Genomic DNA, 27,390 nt, shown 5'->3' with positions numbered 1-27,390 from the left:
TGTTTGTGTTTGCTATAGGTAGCTTCATAAAACGCAATTTAAACATTTGAGCTGACAATTTTTTTAAATTCAAAAGAGTATTATGCTTAAATAAAAAGCATCCTACCTCAATTTACTAGTCTTCTGGTGGGGGGGGGAGTGGTTGCTTTGAGATCACACCTGACATTATTCAGTGGACATATGTGATGCTGGGCATCGCACCCAAGTCTGTAATGTACAAGGCAAGTGCCCTTCCTGCTAAACAATTACTCGAACCCTTAATCACTTAATCACTTAACTTCCCGTTAGTTGTCAATTTGCTTGAGCGGGCGCCAGTAACGTCTCCATTTGTCCCTGTCGCGTGCTAGTGTAGCCCAATGGAATCTGTTCAGTCCGGGAACATGAAGGGCCTCAAACCGATCGTTCATGATCTTGACGAAGAAGTCTGACCATCTGAAAGGTGGGCGGCCATGCGGTCTTTGGACGTTCCGTGGAATCCAGTCAGTAACCACTCTAGTCCAGCGGTCATCTTTAAATCTCATTAGGTGACCAGCCCATCTGATTTTCGACACCTTGGCAAATGAGACAGCGTCCCTGATTCTTGATCGTCAACGGATGTCAGAACTCCGGATTCTTTCTCTCATTTGAGTGAAACGTGATATTCCAAGCACAGCTCTTTCTATTGTTCTTTGGGAGACCTGAATAGCGTTCTCATCTTGTTTGCGTAGGGCCCAGGTCTCTGAGGCATATGTTAATGCAGGAAGAACAGTGGAATCAAAGAGATGTGCCCGGAGCCGGAGGTTCTTCGTCCTCTTAGCTATTTCTTCGACGTTCTTGAAGGCGTTCCAAGCCACTCTCTTCCTCCTGCGCAGCTCGGGTGCCAGGTCATTTGTCATGTTGACCTCTCGACCTAGGTAAACATACCTGATGCATTTGGAGATGGTCGTTCCATTGAGAGCGAATGGGGCATCAGGAACAAGGCTGTTTCTCATAAACATTGTCTTCGTAAGATTCAGCTGTAGTCCTACCTTTCCACACTCACAGTCAATGTCGGCCAGCATTTGTGCCGCTTGGCTGATGTTTGGTGTTATTAAAACAATGTCATCAGCAAAGCGGAGGTGGTGTAGTTGCCGACCATCTATCTTCACTCCCATTCCTTCCCATTCCAGTCATCGCATGATGTTCTCGAGGGTGGCACTGAAGAGTTGCGGTGAAATGGTATCACCCTGCCGCACCTCACTCTTGACATCAACGATCACTTCTTTGTAGAATGGTGAGATCCTGGTAGTGAATCCGCAATACAGCTCACGGAGGATCCTGATGTATTGGGCTTGAATGCTCTGATTGGCTAGGGCTTCAATGCCCGCTTCCATCTCAACAGAATCAAAGGCTTTCTTTAAATCAATGAACGTTAAACAGAGTGGCATCTTGAACTCCCGAGAAACCTCAATGTGCTTGGTTATTGTGTGGATATGTTCGATGGTGCTGAATCCTTTGCGGAACCCTGCTTCCTCGCATGGTTGTCCTTCATCTAGTGTTCTGCCAATCCTATTTAGGATGACTCGAGTGAACAACTTGTAGATAACAGACAATAGGCAGATTGGGCGATAGTTGCCAATGTCATGGATGTCTCCCTTCTTGAACAGTAGTACGGTCCTGCTGGTTTTCCATTGGGACGGAACCTTGCATTCAGACAGGTAGCGAGTGAAGAGCCGAGCCAGTGTATTGATGACTACTGACGGCAGGTTCTTCAGGTGTTCAGGTCTGACCTTGTCTGGGCCGGGTGCTGTTTGTTTCTTTACTGAAGAAATGGCGTGTCGGATTTCGGAAGGGAGAATGTTGGGAACGACATATCTATCCTGTGGAATTTGGTATGTCAGCAAGTGGACATGGCTATCAAAGAGATTTGAGTAGTAGTCATGGATAATCTTCTCCATTGCCGTTCTGGAGGATGTGATGGATCCATCAGGACGTCAGAGGGCAGTCATCTTGGTCTTATAGTTGGCGAAGGACAGGCGGGCGTTACAAATACTTTTCCTGGCTTCTTCCGCATCTACCAGTACTTCTGCTCTTCTCTCTTTGAGGTCTTCCTTGATCGTATCTCTGCACAGCTTTGCGAGCTCGGACTTTAGCTTGCAGTTGCCTGAGGCATGCGTCAAACCACACTGGCAAATTAGCTCAAGAGTTTTCGAAGATAGGCGATTTTTTGTGGCTATCTCTCTCTTGGCGTTCCTCGCACATTCATGGAGGTGCTGAACCAGTCGATCGTATTCCTCGTCAATGTTGTCAACAATGGCATCCTCCCATGTTGCCACAACAGTACCAAAGAGTTCCCAGTTGGTGGTCATTCTGGGAGTTCTCTTTTTGAACTTTGCAGCCCTTTCTCCCCGCTCTGTGAAGTAGAATTTTGCATGAAGGAGATGGTGGTCCGATCCCGTTCGAAATTTTGGGACAACAGCGACATCAGTCAGGCAAAACCATCAATTGAATATGATGTGGTCTATTTCGTTGTGGAATCATCCACCGGGAGACTCCCATGTCCATCGTTTAGATTCTGCCTTCTGGAACTGTGAGTTACCATGAATGGTTTGGTCGACATGATGAACTCAGACAGTCTCTCACCCTGTTCGTTCCATTCTAGGGCATGGGTCCCGATGTGAAGTTCTTCAGCTGGACACTACTTCCACTACCCAGCCATCGCCACACTCCAGGACGCTTTCCGGACCCACGCGGCAGCTCTGGCAGAGACCCACGCACGACTGAAGACCCACAGAACAAGATAAGCGGAACTCTCTGAGACCTTGGTCTCCAGGCTAGGCGGACCCAGGGACAGAGCTTCTCCGCTTGCTCCCACCACCACAGGTGACAAAGGGATTCTAATCAGGAGCCCCACCCTGTCTGCTTCCATCAACCACCCAGGGATCGAATTGTGCACAGGAGACACACCCTACCCAGATAAATACCCCACTGGCAGACTTCCACTCTCGACACTACTTCCACTACCCAGCTGTCGCCACACTCCAGGATGCTTTCCGGACCCGTGCGACACATCATAAGACACTAAATACCCATCTTCCAGAATTGTCGTACCATATTTGATAGGGTTCAAATATGGTAACACCTACAAGGGTGATTAGAGGTCGCCCCAAAAGCCTCTATTCCTCTCGGAAAGACTGGCAAGCTACCGAGAGTATTCCAGCCGCATGGAAGAGCCTGGCAAGCTATCCACTGTGTATTCGATATGCCAAAACCAGTAACTACAACTGGTCTCATTCACCTGACCCTGAAGGCTTCACCGACATGGCAGCACTGAGAAGGATGAGAAAGGAGAGGCCGACAAAATCTCAAGGCCGACGTAGGCTGCCACAACAAAGGAAGACAAAAATGATCGTCTGTACTTTCAATGCACGTACGCTAGCATCAGATGCATCCATCGAGGACCTGATGGTACAAGCGCGAAGGATCAAGTACGACATCATTGGTCTGACCGAGACAAGAAGGCACGAATCTCACCATGCCGTTTTCGACACTGGAGAAGAATTGTTCCTCGGAACATGCGATAAAAGAGGTGTTGGAGGCGTCGGTGTCCTTGTCAACACAAACTTGGCCAAGAGCATTGATTCATTCGAATGCCTAACAACCAGAATCGGACGTTTACATTTGAATAGATGTGGCTCATTGCCTGCAGTTTCTATCTTCGTTGTCTACGCACCAACATCTCATTATGATGAAAGAGAAATCGAGAAGTTCTACATGGAGCTGGAGAAGTTCTATAAAGAAGACCACACCTTCTACAAGATCATTGTGGGTGATTTTAATGCCAAGATAGGACCGAGAAGATCAGCTGAAGAACTTCACATCGGGACTCAAACCCTAATCACTAAATATTTTAGACTATGATTAGCAATATCACATATGCAGAAAACATTTTGGATTGTAGGTAAAATTAATAATTTATATAAAAACAATCAATATAAAATAAAGTCAACTATATATAGGTTGAACCTGATTGGGAAAGAAGGATTAGTATGTTCTTCAATTAAAACTATCTGACCTTTGTGCTTAATTTATAGTTTTTGCCAAATTTTAGTTAGGAACAAACCAATCAAATGTATATTTTTTAGTCATTTTCCTTTACACCTGTGTCTTTATATAGTTTACTTGTGATGGAATTGTATTTTGTATTATGTTAGTAGTAAACTATATTGGGGTTTGCTACACTAGTTAATTCAAGAAAATTTCAGAGTAATAACTTGAAAACAAAAATTGAATTAGATTCTTCACGATTGCCTCTATGATTTGATTCAATATAAGTTCTTTGAAATGCGTAGACTGTTTAATCAGAGACATTTTTATTTTGTCCGATCTTGTTTCTAAATAACTTCAAAAGACAGATACCAAATAATTTTAAAATTACTTTAGCAAATAAATATGCTGAGTTTCACATTAAAATTGGTTTTAAATGTAAATATTTTATTACATAGATTTTTTTAATACAACAATCTCAGTTTCTTCTACCTTTACAGAATTTCATTGCTTCTTACAATAGATGTGAAGTAGGGTTGGTTTACTCTCTTTTTTAAGGATGGTGTTAAGAACATCTAAAAGTGAGTTAGCAAATTGATCTTGTTGATGAAAAGAAAACATTTGTTATGATGCCTTCCTGAAATTTAGCTGTATTTCCAGATTATGCCACTCCATAGTGCCTTATATTATATTTTCTTTAAAGGGTTGCAGATGAAATTTAAAATAGAATAGAAATGGACTTGTTGTTTGGAAAATCAAATCTTAGATTAACTTTGTATCCATAGACTTGCTAAGTTATTCATCATGCACAATGAAAAAGAATGGCTAAATATTGTCAATTAGTAAAATATAAGAGAGAAGTTTTGATTGCAAATAAATAAAGTTTAAATAGTTAATAGAGAAATAAGAATTTTAAAGTTTTTCCTTATATATTTGTAACCATCAATTTTCCTCTAGAAAGTTATAATTTTTTATATAGAAATAAACATAAAAGATAGGCCTGTGGCAATACTACATGCAGATAGGATGCATGCCTTGCAAACAGCTGATCTGGGTTTGATTCCCAGCATCTTGTACGATCACCTGAGAATACTAGGCATGATTCCTAACTGCAGAGCTTGGAATAACCCCTAAACACCATAAGGCGTGGCCTACACACCAAAAAATAAATAAATAAATAAATACATGATGTCATTTTAAACATTCAGCAATGTTATTTTTGGCGATGCAAACAATTACTAAAATGCTACCCACTATTATATTGCTTTACTTCCAAAATGACCTCTAATGTTATCAAATCACATGTATTGCATAAATGATATATGAAAATAATATTAAATATATGGATGTCCTCCTGAATTACATTGCAACTTTAACAATTATTAAAGTTATACAAGGTAAAGAATAAATCAAAAATAGTTCAGAAAAGATATGCTAAATATAAAAGCAAAGAAAACTAAAAACATGAAATAAAACTATATCTAAACTACAGCAAATTGTTTTCGTGCTTTTATATATTTATATATTTTGGTTTGAGGGTCAGACCCAGTGATGTTCAGCTGTTACTCCTGGCTCTGCACTCCTGCTGATGCTCAGGAGATCATATATGATGCTGGGAATGAACCTGGGTCACTGGCGTGAAATCAAATGCCTTACAGGATGCATGTTTATCCCAGCCCCATCTAAATTATAATAAGCTTTTTAAACATATACAGAAACATTTAAGTGAACCATTAAAATTATTTCAATTTCAAAAATCAATAATTTTCCATATATTTCAGAAAATTAAAAGGTAAAAACTAAAATCATCCTTGTAAGTTTTTATCTTTTATCAAGAAGTAATATTAGGAAATATCTAATAGCAATTCAAATGATACTATATACACCCCCGTATCTGCTGCCATGCCAGTGACCCTAATCTACTGCTTCACCATTAATTTCTGCAGAAATGCTAAACTGCCAAAAACTTTAGGTACACTTGTTTCCAGACTGAGAATTTTAAGGTTTTCTTGGAAAGGAGTGAGAAGTTGCCAGAAACTATCCTGAACTTCCAGAAGCCCTGGCAACCAAACCTACATCACACAACCAAGCCCTATAAGCCCATTGCCCAGTCAAATATTCTGGTGTTTCTGGAGTGTGCAGCTGTGAGTGCTCCAGAAGTGGAGCTGAACACCGCCAAACTCTACAATGCTCATGTCCCGGTAGAAGCACATCAGATTACAGGGAAAAGCAATATAGATGTCAAAGAAGCTCAATAAATGAAAACATTAACACAGAAGGTTTAACTAGCAGCAGCTTAGTAAACCCTCAGGCAAGAACTAAATCTCCCCATGGTATAATATAACAATTTACAGAAATTTTCTTTCACTTACATTTTTTTAAATCATTGCATTAGCTACTTAGTTATAATCATCATTATAAAAAAATTTTGTCTGCTAAGGGGCCAGATTAGAAAAATGGGGACAACGGTGGAGGGAAGGTCACAGTGGTGTTGGGATTGCTGTTGGAATATTAAAGGTCTATGATAAATGTATCCTGAACAATTTTGTAAACCATGGTGTTTAAATAATGGGAGAAATAAAATTATACTACAGAATACCACATTTATAACAATCACATGTAATTTTTATATAAAATATGTTTAAGAAGAGGGCAAAAAAATAAACCATTATATTATCATAGATTTTTTCAGTTTCATTTTATTTTTATCATGGAAATCTATTATTAAGAAAAAATAAAATGATGCTTTTATTTGAATAAAGATTAATCTTGGGCAAGAAAAATAGTTTAATATTTATGCAAACTATGTCTTGAGTCAATTTCTAAATTGCAATTAAAGATAATTCATGTTTGAAAGTCTTTTTATAAATACATTTTATAAGTTAATTTTTTATTTTATTATAGGAAGTTACTATTGAAAAGTGTAAATTAATGTAAATACATTTATCCTTTAGAAACTATAGAATGAAAAGCTTAAGACATGGTACTGTGGGTAGAGATCTTGCCTTACACAATAGTCCTGGGAGAACCACCAGCAGTGATCTCTGAGAGCAGAGCCAAAAGTAACTCCTGAGCGTGGCTGAGTATGGCCTCAAACCAAAAACACCAAGATCCAAAAAGATTAAAGACTCTAGAACTTGTGAAGTGAATCATCATTATTCATATAACAATGATTTTAAAGATAATAATAAACTAAGACATGTACATTCTGGACACATTCATACAAATAAATTGCTGGTTCTTGTAGTAATAATCTTATGAAGATTGAAATATGTTATCTTAGATAAAAATATCTAAATTAATTAATATGTTTTGCAACACTATTTTAATGCTGCTGTACAATGCATGTGCTTTCCACTGTTGCTCTCAAAATGCTAAGCTTACATATTTAGAGTCTAATAGAAACACAACATGAGCATTTTAAAACAGTGGGAATTTTAATGAAGGATTAGAAAGGTCTCTAAGTTTAGGGCTTCAAAAACCAATTTATAAATTTCTTTAAAAATCTACAGAACAATCTTCTAAGTATATAGTTAGAGGGAGTTTATATAACTCTCTCTGGAAAGCTCTTTGCAGGATATCATTGTAACCACAAAGCACAAAAGCTTAAATTTTTATCATTTTATAACCCTTTGTAACTTAAACCACGTTTGAATAAAGACCCACTGAGAGAAGAATAAATGGGGAAATATTATGATTATATTTTTAAAACATACAATGATACTGAATTCAAAAGGTTGCTCAATGACTTTGTGGGGAAAATTAATTGTCTGCATCAGATAAAAGAGATGGTATTTTAACAAGTATAATTGTGAACAGAGTTTAGAGAAATAGAAGTTGGATTAGAAATCCAATGAAATGCTTCAAAGAGAAATTTGGCATTATAACTAAGGGAACTGATGGTGAATGTCTGAAGACTGAACTGCTTAAGTGAGATGGGATACCAGCAGCGAGAACCATGTTTCCCATTTCTAAAAATTCTGTTGGAAACATACTTGAACACTATGGGAATCCTCTCATTATGAACACGTACCATTTTTAAATACTAATACTATTTATTTATGAAGGTAAAGTAGTATTAGTACATGGAGATGCCGAACCATAAAAAGAGAAATAAAGGTGATTCATATGAGACTTCCAGTAGAAAGGGTTTAAAGCCAGGGATAGAGACTTCAGGTCCCAAAATAAAAGACCTATTCCTGACAAGGTGTGTGATCTTTCTCTAAAATTCTTCTAGTGTTTGTGAAGAAATAAATAGCACCATGATCTATATGAAGAGAAGCTACTAGAATTAGAACAATCACAGATGTAACTGAACTGAATGAGTAGTAAATATTTTAAAAGTAGTAAATGACACAACAATCAAAAACCAGAAGATTTAAAGAGATGATAATGTTTATCCCAAGGTCCCTAACTTAAATATTGACTAGAACTATTTTAGTTTTAATCTATAGTCAAAATTCTAATTGTTTAAAGTTCACACTATAGACGATAAGAGATAAGATGAAATCATATATATAATTAGGACAAACATAGGAAGATATGTCTATAGAAAGATTATATTTCAAAAAGGGAAAATTATGAAAATACAATTAGCATCATGGTGTATGAATCCTCACTGACTATCAATTTTTTAAACTTTAAGAGCCAATGAGTTATTTTATAATCTCTCCCTACTATTTTCATAAGTCTTTGAAAAATAATGTACCTATGTTACATATACATAAAATTTTATTTATAAAAATTTTTATTTGCAAATGATTTATTTCTAGCACTCCCACTCAGATTATATTCAAAAATGATATAAAATAACTCTCCCCTACTTTTCATCACTATCTATATAGGGTACCTATCTGCACAGTATAATTTGACTATGTTATCCTGAATTAAACTCTTGGGCTTATTAATTGAAAGTAAGTGTATAAAAATATTATATAAATATATTAAAATATATTTTATATAAAATATATTTATAATATATTATATAAATATATTAAAATACACTAATAAATTATTCTATGAAATATTTTTCACAAACATATTAAAAGAACACTGGTGTATGAAACTTGTAAATTAGGAATAAATATCAAGGTGAAGAGAAAATTAAACACATATATTTGAACTCAGAGAATGTACAAAAGATCGTATAGTCTAGGCTCTAAGTAATAACATTTTCAATAAATTTATTTCAAAAAATGTTATAAAACATTTTTATATGGCCCCTAACATGCCATAATATTAAGGATGCTACACATTCTATTGGGACTACAGATTTACAATGACTAATTTAAAGTTGTCAGAAGTGATGGCAAACTTTCAATGTCAAGGAAACTATAGATTCAGTTGTTAACACAATCACTGGTAAAGAAGTGGTCACAAATATCTGAAATTTTTTGACTTTTTTTTTCATTTACTGTGTCATACCTGGTTGTGTCCAAGGTTTACTCCTGAGTCTGCATTCAGTACTCCTGGCTCTATATTCAGAAATCACTCCTGGAAGGGTTCAGGATGCCGAGGGTCCAACCTCACTGAGCTGTGTGCTGGGAACCTTTCCTACTGCATCATCTCTGACAATAGTTGACTTTACAGAAAATGGATCGCCTTTTGTTATATGTGTATGCTTTATTCAACCAGGTCAAATTCTTAGGACTTCACAAGTTTTCTAATTAGGAGGAATTTTATGTCAAGACTTCCAGAAAAAAACTGTGAATAATTTCAGATTGAAGATAACAATACCATTTGTGTCTGGGTTTCTGGTTGCCTGGCCAATCTGAGAATTCTTCATTTAAGGTTGTAATGTGCACCCCTGTCTAGATTTCTTGCTGTTGGAGTAGCTCTAAAGATTTCCAACTTATCATCAAGCATCAAATGAACTGATTCATTTCCTCATAATAAATAAGAGACGTCCCAAGAGATGGTAGAGGGGTTAAGGCTCTTGCCTTCCTTGCAATGAACCCTGTTCCATCCTTGGCTCCACATATGGTCTCCTCTCCCCTACCTTCACCCCAGCACAACCAGGAGTGATCTCTGAGCACTCAGCCAGGAGGATTCCCTGAGCATCACCACGTGAGGCACAAAGAATAAAATATTTTTGAAAAAAAATAAAATAAGAATTGGGTAAAACTAAAAATTTAAAAAAATAAAAAATAAAAAACAAAAAAAAATGAGAAATGGGATACATATATTAAGTTATAAATATTAATCTTATTGTGTTTTCCTGTAGTGTTTTCCATCCATAATTCTATATAAAAGATCATGAAGAAAAATTTAAAAATATATATATTTTGAATACTTGCCTGAAATCCAAGGAGTTTTTCACTAGGCTTAATGTGCCTCTGAAATTCACATTCTATAGGTTGTATCACTTTGATTCCATCTTCATAAAAAACGTAGAACATATTACCAATCCCCAGACCTTAGGAATAAAACAAAAGAAAAGGTCCAAATTAAAATTGTCAGACACCTTTGCATCCAAAATTCAGTGTCCAGTTATTATTTGCAGGAGAGCAATTCGTGAACTCATGTAATGTTAGGAAAGCCAGCCATATGGGGCAGGAGTGACAGTACAGTGAGAATTAAGAACTTGCCTTGCTGGTAGCTAACAGGGTCTCTATACCTAGTATCTTGATGGTTTCTTGAACTCATCTCCCCTCCCCCCAAGAGTTTGCCTTGAGTGGAAAAGCCGGGATTAAAAACTCTGAGAACTGGTGAGTATAACATTAAATCCCAAAAAACAACTCAGTAAAACAAACAAAAACCAGGACTGGAATGAAAGTACAGTCAGCAGGTACTCACCTTGTACACTGTCAGTCAACCAGGTTCTATTCCAAAACCCCAATGGTCTTCAGAGCCCACTAGGAGTAACCCCTGAACACTGGCAGATTGCCATCCATCCCCAAAAATAATCAACTGCAAATCATATGAGACTTCATCATATGCCTAAGTCAGTAGTGGGTGTCATGCAAATATTTTTCTTTATTTCCTGTCTATAAATCAGTGATATTTTAATATGATTCAGCAGATTTTTTAATTTATTTTAATTACAAGTGGAAACATAGTCTTCAAGAAGTTACACTGAATCAGATAACTTCCTCATTTAAGTGTTAATTACAAGTGGATTAATTTTTTAAATCATGTATATTCACGACTCATATTCAAGTTTCATAGAAAAAAATGTCATTCTCTGTATATATTTAGTTTATAAAAATAAAAAGTTAGAAGCAAATTGGACAACAAAGCCCAGATCTTGGGTACACTATTTTCTGAAAAGAACTTTTGTAAATGTAATCATAGGTAGAGATTCTGCTATCAGTTTTCATTTTGACAAAAATAGGAAAAGCCCGGCAATCTACCAAGAGTATCTCGCCCTCATGGCAAAGCCTGGCAAGCTACCCGTAACGTATTTGATATGCCAAACACAGTAACAAAAAGTCTCACAATGGAGACATTACTGGGCCTGCTCGAGCAACTCGATGAACAATGGGAGACAGTGCTACAGTGCTAGAGTGCAATATGTATGTATATAAATATATATAGTATACATATACATATATGTATATATATGCATATCTACATGTGTATATATATGTGTATATGTATACATGTATATATGTATTTTAAATCAATACTTTAAGGGTACAAGATACATATAAGTATAATAATTTACATGACACTTTTAATTCTTGTCACACTACAGCTTTGGGTTTATAGCAACGCATTCACTCAATAATTTGATATAGTCAAACCTAATAGACACAGGGTCAATTTTATAAATTATCTGAAATCTGGAATATAGCTGGGGCTAACAGAAGCCTGTGGCTGGGATTCTTTCATGTCTATTTTCTGTTTTGTCTGCTTTGCCTTGTTACAGAGTGACTAGATCTAAAGACAAGTAATTCTCATTAGAGATTGTTTCTAGAGTACGGACATTGTACCACTTGCTCTAACCATATTTTATAATTCAGTGATAACAACTGTACTAAAGTATTTTTATTTTTAAAAACTAAAGGTAAAGATAGCTCACTCTCTTGACTGAAGTGATAGTACAGTATGTCATGAACTCACTTTGCATAGCCATACCGGGTTCAATCCCTGGCACCCCATATGGTCCCGGGAGCCCTGCCAGGAGTAAGTCCTGATTGAAGAGTCAGGAGTAAGGCCCGAGCACCACAGGATATAGCCCCAGAAAAATACAAGCAAAAAAGATAGTAAAATCCTGGTAGTTGGAAATTATGTTATCCATAATTAGAATATTCGCATTCTAAAAGCATTTATAAAACAGATAATTTACTCAAATTCAAAAATTCCCAAGTATATTTTAATCATTTGAAAACATTTTCAAGATCTATTCTTAGATTGAGAAACACAGAACAAGTATACTGGTTAGTAAAAAAATCTATATATATATATATTTACTTAATAAGCTGAGGTCATATTTATTCACCTCAAATATGTTAAAATTAGTTTAAAAGCACCTGTATTTGAATCTGGAAAAAACCTGAGCGCCCTAGAACAGATGACTGGTTAAAGAAACTTTGGTACATTTACACAATGGAGTACTATATAGCTGTTAGAAAAGATGAAGTTATGAAATTTACATACAAGTGGTACTACATGGAAAGTATCATGTTAAGCGAAATGAATCAGAAAGACTGGGATAGACACAGAAAGATTGCATTCATCTGGGGAACATAAAGCAGCAAAACGGGAGACTAACACCCAGGAATGGCTGAGATTAGTACCAGGAATTTTGCTCCATGACTTAAAGGCCAGCCACATGTGCTAGGTGAAAAGGAAGCTCAGATAGAGAAGAGAGCACCAAATAAAGGGTGTTGTGAGACCCTCCCAGGGTGGGAGAAGCATGCTAAAAGTAGTCTATAGACCAACCATTATTGCCACTCAAGGCCTCTGTTGCAAAACACAGTACCCAAAAGAAGAGAGAGAAAACAAGGGGGAATGCCCTGCCCAAGAGGCAGGGTGGGACGGGGGGGGGATGGGAGGTGGGAGGGATGCTGAGACCCATGGTGGTGGAGGATGGGCACTGGTGGAGGGATGGGTACTTGATCATTGTATAACTGAAACCCAAGTACAAAAGTTTATAAGTCTATAACTGTACCTCATGGGGTTTCACTAATAAAAAAAAAATAAATAAAAAAATAAAATAAAATTATTATGGTCAAAAAAAAGCACTTGTATTTTTCATAGATATTAATCCGTCTATTCTTAAAATTTTTACCTTCTTTATATTTTATATTATTTTTTAAAAATACAAATTCATTTGATACTTATTTGATACTTATACATCGTGTATATATTGTGTATTTTTGACACAGATCTTTTTATATGTAGATAGATATATGTACAAATATTTCAATGATTCTAGTTTATTCTGAGCTACATTGTTATTATTATTATTGTTATTATTATTATTATCAGACCATACCTGCAAGACCTCAAGACTTACTCCTGTCAGTTCACTCCTGTGAACCCTAAGTGATGCTGGGGATAAAACTGGGTTAGCAAAATGTAAGGCATGTGCTGTAACCCTTATACCATCTCTTCAGCAAATAGCTTATTCTATTTAAAAATAATTTACAGTTTTTTGTATTAACATATAATTTTAATATTTAATTATTCAATGTAATTCTAGGGAGCACTACATTACAATGTCATCAAATAGCAGAATAGTAAGAAGTCAATTTATGTTAAATTTTTATTAAACAGTTTAGTAGGTATCAATGTTTAGTAGCTATTAAAATAAGGCTAGTATGTACATTAAATTAATGACTTAATTTTTCATTATTGGTTGCTGAAACTTATGAGCATAAGTTATAATGAGGTGTCTGGCTTTTGGTGTTGTCACTTATATAAAATACTCGTGGTTTAGTACAAATATATGCAAAGCATATGCAAAATTTTGCTTATGTTTTTGCATACAACCACCAGTAATTTGATTGTGTTTCACTGTGACACCTACACTAATTTCAGAATATTTGCAAACTCTTTTGAACTGATCTGAACCATTATTCTCTTAAATTATTTACCAAACTCTAATCATCAAACAGTAAATCAAATTTCATTTGATTTTTGCATTGATGAAAATTTGAGTTACGACACGTTGTTTTCCTGGCTTATTAAACTACAAATTACACATCAAATATTTTATAAGTCATTAAATAGTTTCCAAACTGCAAGATCTTGAAAAAATGTGGTCAACATTTATCAATATTTGGTTAAGCTTTGCATTTAATTGGCTTCAGTATAGCACAGCGGTAGGGCGTTTGCCTTGCACGCAGCCAACATGGCCGACCCGAGTTCGATTCCTCCGCCCCTCTCGGAAAGCCCGGCAAGCTACCGAGAGTATCTCGCCCGCACGGCAGAGCCTGGCAAGCTCCCCGTGACGTATTCGATATGCCAAACACAGTAACAACAAAGTCTCCAATGGAGACGTTACTGGGCCCGCTCGAGCAAATTGATGATCAACGGGAGGGCCTTTACCTTTTACCTTTTAATGTCCAGAAAATATAATTTTTATATTGCTTAAAGCTATAATTATGAAATGTAAACCCACATATCATTGTCTCTGCTGTGAAATTAAACTTTTAACTTTAAAACCATCTATGAGTTTCTCCTTTTGCACCTATTGGGGATGTATTTTGATATGTTTTGTCTAGTGCCATATTGTTTACCAAAACAAAAATAAATTTACTTAATATTAGCAGCAAGCTTTATTATATGAGTGTGTAATGTAGATTTGAAATTTATAAGTAATAAATAATGTAGATTTGGATCTTTTAAATTTTATTCATGTACTCACTTGTCATAAACATATGGGGCATAAAATATAAATTATCTGATGCTGAGATGTTGGAAAAGTAAAGTTATATAGGAATAATTTCATTCAAGTAATTCAGTTTTATTTGTGAAGGAAGCAGTGATAGCTATTATCATTGTGTGCAGATTTGCTATACTATTAAGTTTCAGTACTGGTAAGGAAAATATAGATTTTAAAACCATGTGCTATTTGGGGTTACCTATAATGTATTCATCATGTTTTTAAATAATTCATATTTTAAATTGTTCTTACTTTTAATTTCTAATATGATAGATATAACTGGGTAGAAGCAATACATAAGCAAGTCTTTGAGAATCCAGAGAGATTGCTCAAAGGGCTAGAGCACATGCTGTTAAGGCCAAGGCCTGAAGTTTAATTCCTGGCATTGTATGGACCTCTCAAACATTACTGGGTTTAGTTGTAGCACCTCTGGGCCTACGAATTACTGCATTTCCAGCAGAAAATTTAACTATGTGATCTGAGCCAAGTTCAGCTAGGACTGACCCTGGGCTCCAAGCATAGTTGGAGAGGATTCTTCACACTAGTCGCATCTTTGAATTCTATAAAATATTGTAGAGTGTAAAAGAGCTTCCAAGTTCATAAAAGTTTGCTACCGATGTACATTTTATTCACAATTCTCTCCATTAAAACTCTGCAGTGTAGTATATTATCTAAGTTCTTGACTTCTATGGGCTTTTCACTATCACAAGAAACAATGCGAATATATGCAGGACATTTTCTTTTGTTTTATGTTTTGCTTTCCCTGGCAAAGACAGGCAAATAGAGCTTTTCCTTCCAAGACTGATTGCTAATCTAAAGGAGTATAGTTTAATATATAACCTTATATATAGTTTATATATAACCTAAAGTCACCCATAGTTTATTTGTTTCCTATGAAGCTTTGTAATTTTATTTTAAGTTTTTTTTAATGTACAAAAGACATGAGTAAGATATACCTGAAGCATAATTAAAGCCAAGTTTTTTCTAAAAGATTTTCTGATTCATATTGAACTTTTCTGTTTGTTTTTGGTTGCTTTCTGGGGTCGAAATCACCTCTGGCGATGCTCAGTGGTTACTCCTGATTCTGCTCTCAGTGCTCAGGGTACCATATGGGATGCTGGAGATCAAACTGGTATCTGCTATAAGCAATCAGATGCCTTATCAGCTATACTATTGTACTGATACCCATCAGTATTAAATTTTTAAATATATCAAAGGGAAATAAAAATTAGATATAATGCATATCTCTTTTCCATTCTGTAGAGTATAGGAAACTGCTAAAATATTGGCGCAATATGAGAATATAATCATTTCTTGCTTATAGTGAGAATTATAATGAAGTTGCATACAGAGTTCTAATTTAGAGTATGAAGACCTTAGTGCAGAGCCAGGAGTTAGCCCTAAGCACTGTTGGTTATCTCCCACCAAAATTAAACAAAGCCCCCAAAATCCCAAACAAAATCAGAGTTCTAACTTGGATTTACTTGTGAAATACCATTTTCCATATTGTGTTGTATTTGCCTATTCCTCTATGAGTCTTAGGTTCAGGAATAAAAAAGAACATGGAACAAATGACTGAAGAATTAATTACTATCAATGCCAGGAATATCTTATTAGGTGAATCTTATATTTGTGAGAATCTGTTTAATAAACACCCTTTTTGTTGTTGCTGTTTTGGGGCCACCCCCACTCTTTTTAGGGCTTACTCTGGGTTCTTGCTCAGGGATCACTCCTGGCAGGCTCAAGGGACCATATGGGATGTCAGGGATTGAACCTAGACCAGTCTCATGCAAGGCAAGCACTCTGCCCACTGTATTATCACTTTGGCCCTAAATCTTTGTTTTTAACCGTCCTGTAAATTATTTTCATTACTTAAGATGAGTGGGCTAGAGTGATAGCACAGCGGGTAAGCCATTTGTCTTGCATGTGGCCGTCCGGGTTTTTATTCCTCCACCCTCTTGAAGAGCCTGGCAAGCTACTGAGAGTATCTCGCCTCCACAGCAGTGCCTGGCAAGCTCCCTGTGACACATTCGATATGCAAAAACAGTAACAAGTTTCACAATTTGTTGTGAGATGTTACTGGTGCCCACTCGAGCAAACCTATGAACAATGGAACAATGAAGTACAGTGCTACAGTGCGTGTTTATAATATATATGTGTATATATATATATATACATATATATAAAGTTTATAAAATCAATAAAAAATGATTTCCTGTAAGAGAGTTCCTGGTGATGTCTTCTTCTGCCTTAAATTAATCAAACTGTGATTAGCAGCAAAACAGCACTGTGACTTGTTAGTCCAAAATGACTCAATACTTTTTGATGCTAAAGAAATTTCCTTATTGCCCGATTTTATAGCTGATCTTCAAAACAACATCATTTTCTTCAAGATTATTTCATTATGACACTGGTGAGAAAAACTTTGTTCCTAGAACTGCCCTCTTCATAACATTTATACATTTTTCTGATGTCATTATAGGTTTCCTTCCATATTCCAAAGACATGCAGGTTATGGTCCCTGGTATGTTTCAATTGCTCATGTCAGTGCTATGTCTTTCCGAATCTTATATGCTAATTGACCTGTACTATGAAAATTCTTATTTTTTTGGAAAAATATTCCTTTAATACTTTTGTGAGGCAATAATATGGTCAGAAATCCAGTATATTTTCCTCTAAAAATAATTTTTAACAGCTTTATCGAACTCAGAATGTAGTCGTATATTATACACTTCCAACTTCTTTTTCAGTGTGTCATATACAACTAATTTCAGGATAAAAAAAATAAGAACTGACAAGTTTTCTTATAATCTTCCACCAAATTTGAAAACATTGAAGGCTGCATATAACAGATGACAAGGTTAATCAGATCATGTGGAAGCATGATGAGCTAATTGTAAATGTTAACTGCAATTTAATATATATATTTGGATAGTAGTATCAATTATTCTAAGTAATTCAGTGTGTTTCCTTTCAATGCTTCTATTTTATATGTAAATATATTTAAAATAATCTGAAATAGAAATATTTTTCATAAATATGGACAATATAAGGTAAAGGTAAAGACCCTCCCATTGATCATCGATTTGCTCGAGCGGGCCCAGTAACGTCTCCATTGGAGACTTTGTTGTTACTGTGTCTGGCATATCGAATACTCTCGGTAGCTTGCCGGGCTCTCCGAGAGGGGCGGAGGAATCGAACTCGGGTCGGCCATGTTGGCTGCTTATAAGGCGAACGCCCTACCTGCTGTGCTATCACTTTAAAATAAATGTCACATTAAGCCACCATTTCCCCAAATTTGTTCTATTAGTTTCTTATTCTAGAAATTTTCATGAAATTAATTTTACCCTCTAATACATTTAGAAAATTGCATGCGACATAGTGAACTACCATTTCTCTGTTCTGGAGTTTAAAATTGGTGCACTTGCAGTTCAGATTAATCTTTGAGAGAATAAGATGATTATGTTTTTTAATTCAATATTATAGAAGGCAAAACATGTTATTAAGTTAAACCAAATTATATACACCCAACCTGTTTATTTTTATTTTTTTTATTAATTATTTTTTTAAATTTTTTTTTATTAGTGAAACACCATGAGGTACAGTTGTAGATTTACAATTTTTTGTGCTTGGGTTTGATTATACAATGATCAGATACCCATCCCTCCACCAGTGCCCATTTTCCACCACCATGGATAATATCCCCCCACCCCGATCCCCCCATCCCCCCAGCCTCTGTGGCAGGGCAATCCCCTGTGTTCTCTCTCTCCTTTTGGGTGTTGTGGTCTGCAAAAGAGGCATTGAGTGGCAAACATGTTCAGTCCATAGTCCACTTTCGACATGCATCTCCCCTCCTGGGAGGGTCCTCCAAACACCCTTTATTTGGTGTTCCCTTCTCTATCTGAGCTGCCCTTTCCTCTAGAATACCTCCATGACATTTTTTTTAATTTATTTTTTATTAGTGAAACACCATGAGGTACAGTTGTAGATATACAAATTTTTGTGCTTGGATTTCGGTCACACCATGATCAAATACCCATCCCTCCACCGGTGCCCATTTTCCACCACCATGGATAATATCCCTCGCCCCCATTCTCCCCATTCCCCCCTGCCACTGTGGCAGGGCATTCACTTTTGTTACCTCTCTCCTTTTGGGTGTTGTGATCAGCAAAAGAGGCATTGAGTGGCAAACATGTTCAGTCTAGTCTACTTTCAACCAGCGTCTCTGCTCCTGGGAGGATCCTGCAAACACCCTCCATTTGGTGCTCCCTTCTATATCTGAACTGTCCTTTCCCCTAGAATACCTGGCTGGCCTCTAAGCTATGGAGTAATCCTCCTGGTGTTGATCTCAGCTATCCTTGGGTATTAATCTCATATTTTGTTTCCTTATATTCCCCAGATGAATGCAATCTTTCTATGTCTATCCCTCTCTTTCTGACTCATTTCGCTTAGCATGATACTTTCCATATTGTACCACTTGTATGTAAATTTCATGACTTCATCTTTTCTAAGAGCTACATAGTACTCCATTGTGTAGATGTACCAAAGTTTCTTTAACCAGTCATCTGTTCTTGGGCACTCAGGTTTCTTCCAGTTTCTGGCTACTGTAAAGAGTGCTGCAATGAACAAACAAGTGCAGATGTCACTTCAACTACACATTTTTGCCTCTCTGGGATATATTCCCAGGAGTGGTATTGCTGGGTCAAATGGGAGCTCAATTTCTAATTTTTTGAGAATCGTCCATACTGTTTTCCAAAAGAACTGAACCAGTCGGCATTCCCACCAACAGTGAAGGAGTGTCCCTTTCTCCCCACATCCGTGCCAGGAATGGTTGCTTTTGTTCTTTTGAATGTGGGCCAGTCTCTGTGGTCTGAGATGGTATCTCATTGTGGTTTTGATCTGTATCTCCCTGATGATTAATGATATAGAGCATTTTCTCATGTGCTTTTTTGCCATTCGGATTTCTTCTTTGAGAAAGTTTCTGTTCATTTCATTGCCCCATTGTTTGATGGGGTTGGATGTTTTCTTCTTGTGGAGTTCAACCAGTATTTTGTATATCCTTGATATCAACCCCTTGTCAGATGTGTATTCGGTGAATATCCTTTCCCATTCTGTAGACTGTCTTTGTATTTTGGTCACTGTTTCTTTGGAGGTGCAGAAGCTTCTTAGTTTAAGATAATCCCATTTATCTATCTCTGTTTTCACTTGCTCGGCTAGTGGGGTGGCATCATGGAAAATTCCATTAGCTTCAATGTCATGGAGGGTTTTGCCAACTTTGTCTTCAATGTACCTTATGGTTTCTGGTCTGATGTTGAGGTCTTTAATCCATTTTGATCTTACTTTTGTACATGGTGTTAGACAGAGTTATGAGCCCACTTTTTTGCATGTAGCCATCCAGTGATGTCAGCACAATTTGTTAAAGAGACTTTCCTTACTCCACTTCACATTACTTGCACCTTTATCCAAGATAAGATGACCATATGATTGAGGGGAGATGTCAGTGTATTCAACTCTGTTCCATTGGTCTGCAGTTCTGCCTTTGTTCCAGTACCATGCTGTTTTGATTATTACCGCTTTGTAGTAAAGTTTGAAGTTAGGGAGGTTGATTCCTCCCATTTTCTTTTTCCCAAGAATTGCTTTAGCAATTCGTGGGGGCTTATTGTTTCATATAAATTTCAGGAGTGTTTGCTCCATTTCTTTGAAGAATATCATGGGTATCCTTATAGGGATTGCATTGAATTTATACAATGCTTTTGGTAGTATTGCCATTTTGACAATGTTAAGTCTCCCGACCCATGAGCAGGGGATATCTTTCCATTTCCTCATGTCCTCTTTTATTTCCTGAAGTAGCATTTTGTATTTTTCTTTGTACAGGTCCTTTACTTCCTTAGTTAAGCTGATTCCTAGGTACTTGATTTTCTGGGACACAATTGTGAACGGGATTGATTTTTTCATGTAGCTTTCCTCTCTCTCACTGTTTGCGTATAGGAAAGCCATGGACTTTTGGGTATTGATTTTATAGCCTGCAACTTTTCTATACAAGTCTATAGTTTCTAGGAGTTTTTTGGTGGAAGTTATTGGGTTCTCTAAGTATAGTATCATATCATCTGCGAATAGTGAGAGCTTGATTTCTTCCTTTCCTATCTGAATGCCCTTAATATCTTTTTCTTGCCTAATTGCTATTGCAAGTATTTCCAGTACTATATTGAACAGCAGTGGAGAGAGTGGGCATCCTTGTCTCGTCCCTGATCTTAGAGGGAAGGCTCTCAGTTTTTCCCCATTGAGGATGATGCTTGCTGTAGGCTTGTGGTAGATGGCTTTAACTATGTTGAGGAAAGTCCCCTCTATACCCATTTTGGCTAGGGTTTTCATCATAAAGGCATACTGGATCTTGTCAAATGCTTTCTCTGCATCTATTGATATGATCATATGCTTTTTATCTTTTCTTTTGTTGATATGATGGATTATGTTGATTGATTTCCGAATGTTAATCCATCCTTGCATCCCTGGGATGAATCCTACTTGGTCATGGTGTATGATCTTTTTGATGAGTAGTTGGATTCTATTTGCTAGTAGTTTGTTGAGGATCTTTGCATCTGTGTTCATCAGGGATATCGGCCTGTAGTTCTCTTTCTTTGTGTTATCTCTGTCTGCTTTTGGTATCAGTGTGATATTTGCTTCGTAGAAACTGTTCGGAAGTGTATTTGATATTTCAATTTTGTGGAAAAGCTTAAAGAGGATTGAGAGTAAGTCTTCTTTAAAGATTTGGAAGAATTCACTAGTGAATCCATCCGGGACAGGTCTTTTGTGCTTGGGGAGACTTTTTATTACCATTTCAATTTCCTTGATGGTGATAGTTCTGTTCAGGTATTCCAGGTCTTCTTGGTTCAGCCTTGGGAGTCTGTAGGAGTCTAGGAATTTATCCATTTCCTCAAGGTTTTGATGTTTCATGGCATAAAGCTTCTCAAAGTATTCCCTGAGGATCCTTTGAATTTCTGTGGTTTCTGTTGTAATGACCCCCTTTTCATTTCTGATTCGGTTTATTAGGGTTTTCTCTCTCCCTTTCTTTTTGAGTTTTGCTAGGGGCTTATCATTCTTGTAAATTTTCTCGAAGAACCAGCTCTTGGTTTCATTGATCTTTCGGATTGTTTTTTGGGTTTCCATCTCATTGATCTCTGCTCTGAGTTTTATTATTTCCTTCCTCCTGTTAGGGTTGTGCTCCTTTTGTTGGTCCTTCTCCAAGTTCTTAAGCTGTGAGGTTAGATTATTTATGTGGGCTCACTCCTCCTTTCTGAGAAATGCTTGTAGAGCTATAAACTTTCTTCTTAAGACAGCTTTTGCTGTGTCCCATAAGTTTTGGTAACTTGTGTCCTCATTTTCATTCGTTTCTAGGAATCTTTTGATTTCCTCTTTAATTTCCTGTCTAAGCCACTTGTTGTTCAGTAGCGCACTGTTTAATTTCCAGGTGTTTGATTTTGTTTTCTGTTTTTGTGTGTGATTTACTTCTAATTTAGTGCATTATGGTCTGAGAAGATTGTTGATATAATCTCTATCTTCTTAATTTTATGGAGGCATGTTTTGTGGCTCAGCATGTGGTCTATCTTGGAGAATGTTCCATGTACACTTGAGAAGAATGTGTCTTCAGCTTTTTGTGGATGAAGTGTCCTGTATATATCTACTAAGTCCCTTTCTTCCATCATTTCCCTCAGATGAAGTATGTCCTTGCTACGATTGAGTCTGGTTGATCTATATACACTCAACCTTTCGTCCATCAAATGAACACTAAGGAATACTATGTTTGATTGCATGTGATTACAAGATTATATAAAATAATATATATAAAAAACTATGTTAAATGCTCTATGTTCACTTTAAAACCAGTAGTAAAATTAGTATGTCTGATGTATGCTTTAAGATGCAAGATTAGAAGCTTCTTAAGAATAGATATTACATTACGGCTCTTTAAAATTACTGAGATATTTTCTCTTTTTAACATTGTCTCTGACACTCATATAAAACTCAATCATGACTAGAAATAATTAAAAATACAACACATGTTAGTAAGAATAAATCTATATCATATTTAATTTTACATAAGTAGTTATAGGATAATTGATTTCTGGCTAAATTGGACTCTCATTCATTTTTTAAATAGTTTTTCTTATCAATTTGCTTGAGCGGGCCCAGTAATGTGTCCATTATGAGACTTGTTGCTACTGTGTTTGGCATATTGAATACATCACGGGTAGCTTGCCAGGCTTTGCAGTGCGGGTTAGATACTCTCAGTAGCTTGCTGGGATCTCTGAGAGGGGCAGAGGAATTGAACCCAGCTTGGCCAGGCTGGCTGTGCGAAAGGCAAACGCCCTACCACTGTGGGAAATGTATTAAGAGTTATTTTTTTATTTTAACTCCATTTCATTTTTTTTTTTTTGCTGTATACTAACATGTATACTAATATGTATATCGGGCGGGGGGGGTGCACTTCTGGCAGGAAATAAGTCTTATTGCTGGGCTCTGTGCTCAGATACCACTCCTTGTGTGGTCCAAGGACTACATGTGGTGCCAAGCATCAAACCCAGAACATCTGAGTGGAAGGCAAGCACCCTACTCACTGTAATATTGCTAAAGCCCCCACCATTTATTTTTCAGAGGTAACATTCTATTGGTCATTATAGTCATTCATACAAACAGAAAACACCAACATAGTGGACAAAAAATACATCTCAGAACTATATTTATTTTATTCTTGCTTCAAAAACAGTGAGAGGGGCTAAGTGATAGCACAGCAGATAGGGCATTTGCCTTGCATGCTGCCAACCTGGGTTTGATTGCCAACATCCCATTTGGTCCCCTGAGCATCGCCGAGAGTAATTCCTTAGTGCATGAACCAGGAGTAATTCCTGTGCATCACCAGGTATGACACCCCCCCCCCCCAAAAAAAAAAAAACAGAGAGAAATTTGTTTTGGAAGCTTGAGTTAGTTAACCTTTTTAACTATGTTAATGATATAATTGTTCCATACTGTTGAGGTTCGGTGGCTTCTCAAGGTGTTTTATATCTCTTGACACCAAACTGTTATATGCAATCATTTATAATTACAATGCTTTCCCCATAACTATCGAATCATAAAAAGAAATGTTCAAATGTCTATTTTTTATAAATCTAAATCAATATTATTGTTTTATAAATCAATATAGCGGTTTTCTAAGAAAAAGCTGTATCTATATATGTAGATATAATTTGGGGTCAAATCTGACAGTTCTCAAGGCTTATTCATGGCTCTCCACTTAAGGATCATTCCTGGAAGAGCCTGAGGGATAATATATATAGTTCTGTATAGAAGATCCTGGTTAGCTGTGAGCAAGGTAAACACCCTACACACTTTACGATCACTTCAATCCCTCAACTGTGCTATTTTAAGTATTTTATAAATAACGAAAGGTTCTAGTGGTGATAATACTTTAAGTCAAGCATTAAAAAAATGCCAAAAGACATTCTTCGAGTATGTTCATAAACATACTTTGGGTGGTCTGCAAATTTTAACAAATGACTATTATTTCTCAGTCACAGATTAGATGAAAAAATTAGGAAAAGTAAAAAGATCATTGATCAATGAAGAAATATTATTGAGATCATATAATTGAACAAACTTTTAAATGCACAATTTTTTTCTATAATTCACCAAAGTGAGATATTGGAGATTTTAATATTCTGCTATTATTACATGTAAATGATATTATAAAAATAATGTTCATAGTGGTTACCAGACTGTACCAAATTCTAGACGATATTTGCTTCACAAAGTTAAAAGAGGTTTTTATATCACAGATTAGCCAGTAGACCCCAACTGTTATTGAGCACTGTATTAAAATAAACTGACTCACTGAGGTAAAATAACCCATCCAATGTTTTCTAGAAATTAATCAACAAAGACAGATTTCTGGTGGTTGACTTCTGACTTTCAGTATTTATCCATTCATTACATTGATAAAAGGAAATCAATTTCTTAAATGCCCACAGAAATATTTATTTGATCTCAAGAGGGAAATAACATAAAGAAATGCCTAACAGATATGTCAATGCTAGTTTCAATAGTAATTAAATTTGTACATTAAAATGTGAACTCTTTAGGTTGAATAGGAGAGTATAGTTACACCAGAACCCTGTTAATAAAATATTTTAAATAAATTTAAACAAAAATTTAAAGAGAAAATTTTTCCAAAAGTACAACATAGAGCATGATTAAACATTGATTAATCATGCTAAATTAAGATTAAGTGATTAAGACTGCTAAATTATTAATATTATTTGCAGCTTCTGACAATAGCCCTTTGAGCTATCAGTGACTCCATGCAATATAAGAAAATGTAAGTGAGGGAAAAGGGTTTTGTCTACAGTGAATTGCAAAGGCAACACATCTGGTCATATCTTACTAAGAAAATTACAATGCTGAACTGTACCCATTTTTCTCTTAAAAATTTAAGTAAGACACAGTGAGCTATTTGAGGAACTGATGGAATGCTAATAAAAACAATAACAGCAACAATAAAATGACAGTGCCATCATTTTCTCGTTATGAACTATATTTAAGGAGTTGATAGTTCCAATAACTATTAATAGCTTCCTTTTGAGGAAAGAAAATTGTGAGGCAGATGATCTCATCATGTAAGTGATAGAGACTAGATTTTAATCAGGATCTTTATGTCTATAAGACATTTTCAGACATTATTATACATTATTATTATATATAATCAATTTACTATTATATCTAACAGATATTAACTATTATATCTATTTGATTGACTATTATGTCTAATCAATTGACTATTTGGGAGTTTAGAACACAGCCTGAAGTGCTTAGGGATTTTTGAAATATTTTAATTAAAACATATCCTAAGTTCCATATTGAAACATTCACCATATTGAATTTTCAATATACTTTAATTTCCTACTTATATTTTATAATAAGATGGTGAAAAAATGATAAATAAAAAAGTGATACATATTTTAAATCATAGATGTTTAAAATGTAAAAAAGATGTAAAAAGATGTAAAACAGACAGTTTAAAAAGAATCAAAGGAAATATATATGAAAAGTATTAAAACAATTGATAAATCTACTAATATTTAAGGAAAATGAGCACAGGAAAAGTAATGAAATTTATACCTTCTTCTCTCCATAATATGTTAGCTACTGCAGCATGTTAAGAAGAAAAAGAAGAGGAAAAAAATGAGTAAAGAGAAATTTAATTACATAATAATATAAATAACTATTACAGAGGTCACAATCTCTAGGATAGAGCATTTGTAAAACATAAGGAAAGTAATTTGACAAATGACTCTGAATTAGCAATTCAATATAATTCTGGGACTAGTTAATACCATTCTGCATATTCCTTTTTGCAACCAATTCTTTGGAATAATATTATGTTATTAAACAAAAAGCATTTTATGCATCACTGAAAAGGACAGTAAATTTAGGTTAATTTTCTTGGAATACACATTTAGAACAAGCATCAGCAGTCAAAACAATTTATTTGGCAATATAGTTAAAAGTAGTTCTAGAAAAGCTATGCTTTTAAATCCTGAATAACCATAATACATAATGTTGCTACATATTATGCAATATTCCTAAGCAAGAAATGGTTTTAGAAAAATAAAATTCTACTGAAAAATATTCTGTTTTTAAGTACTAAATATTTTTATTTTAAAACCAGAAAGAATGAAAACACATGTAAATAAATCTTGCTAATTTCAGTGTACAATACTAGTTTAAACTTTATTTTTCTAGTCATAGACATGTTCATTAAAATTACTTAAGGATCAAATCAATAAACATTAAAATAATGAGAAAATTTGAAGATTTAGTGATCACCACAATGAAAGAACACACATTACACAAAAATGGATGGATAAAGGTAGTGATAAATGTGAATAAGGGAATACTATGCAGTTATACATTAAGATTATATTATGCAGTTTTCTAAAACATAGGTGAAAACTTAGGGTGTCATGGTAAGGAAAATAAGTCAGAGGGAATAAAGATACAGAATTGTATCACTCATTTATGGTATATAGGGGGAAAATGAGAAGGTAGTATCAAACAATGACAAATTCTTGACCTTGGATTAAAAAACTTACATTAACAAGAAATTTGGGCAGGAAGAAGGGGAAAGAACAGAAAAACTTCAGAGCCTCTTTACAGAAACAGCATAATGACTTGGTGGGTGGTATTTTGGTACTTTGGTGAATAAGTTTGTAAATAAATACCAGAAGCATTAACCATATTGTAATCATGCAGTCTAAATTATTATAAAAGATATATTTACAAAGCCAATCAGAAATACTCTTGAGGACATGTCCCTACAGATTGAGAGTTTTCCAAATTCTGATGCGGAAACAAAATAATACAATATTGAAAAAAGAAGTGTGAGTAGACAGGAAATACCATCATATATAATTACTTCCTTATTATTTTAAACATGTGCTGGAGCGATAGCACAGTGGTAAGGTGTTTGCCTAACAAGCGGCCAACATGTCCAACTGGAGTTC

General features: G+C 35.6%; 1 protein-coding gene across 4 annotated transcripts in view; it reads right to left on the bottom strand.

The window, feature by feature from the left end:
* The window catches only part of FSTL5 (follistatin like 5), a 755,502-nt gene that overhangs the window by 91,919 nt on the left and 636,193 nt on the right, over nt 1-27,390 (bottom strand). For 2 of the 4 annotated variants that reach the window (XM_056119058.1, XM_056119059.1), the window contains exons 11-12: nt 26,006-26,032; nt 10,302-10,420 (exon numbers count right to left, since the gene is read on the bottom strand). In XM_056119058.1, the coding sequence (XP_055975033.1) occupies nt 10,302-10,420; nt 26,006-26,032 (146 nt within the window). The remainder of the gene's footprint in view (nt 1-10,301; nt 10,421-26,005; nt 26,033-27,390) is intronic. The other 2 variants (XM_056119060.1, XM_056119061.1) reach the window with 1 other exon arrangement.

Source organism: Sorex fumeus, unplaced genomic scaffold (genome assembly GCF_029834395.1).
Source record: "Sorex fumeus unplaced genomic scaffold, SorFum_2.1 ptg000039l, whole genome shotgun sequence".
In the NCBI taxonomy this organism is placed as follows: domain Eukaryota; kingdom Metazoa; phylum Chordata; class Mammalia; order Eulipotyphla; family Soricidae; genus Sorex; species Sorex fumeus.
The sequence above is the reverse complement of the archived record's forward strand: the minus strand, read 5'-3'. Positions and strand labels throughout refer to the sequence as shown.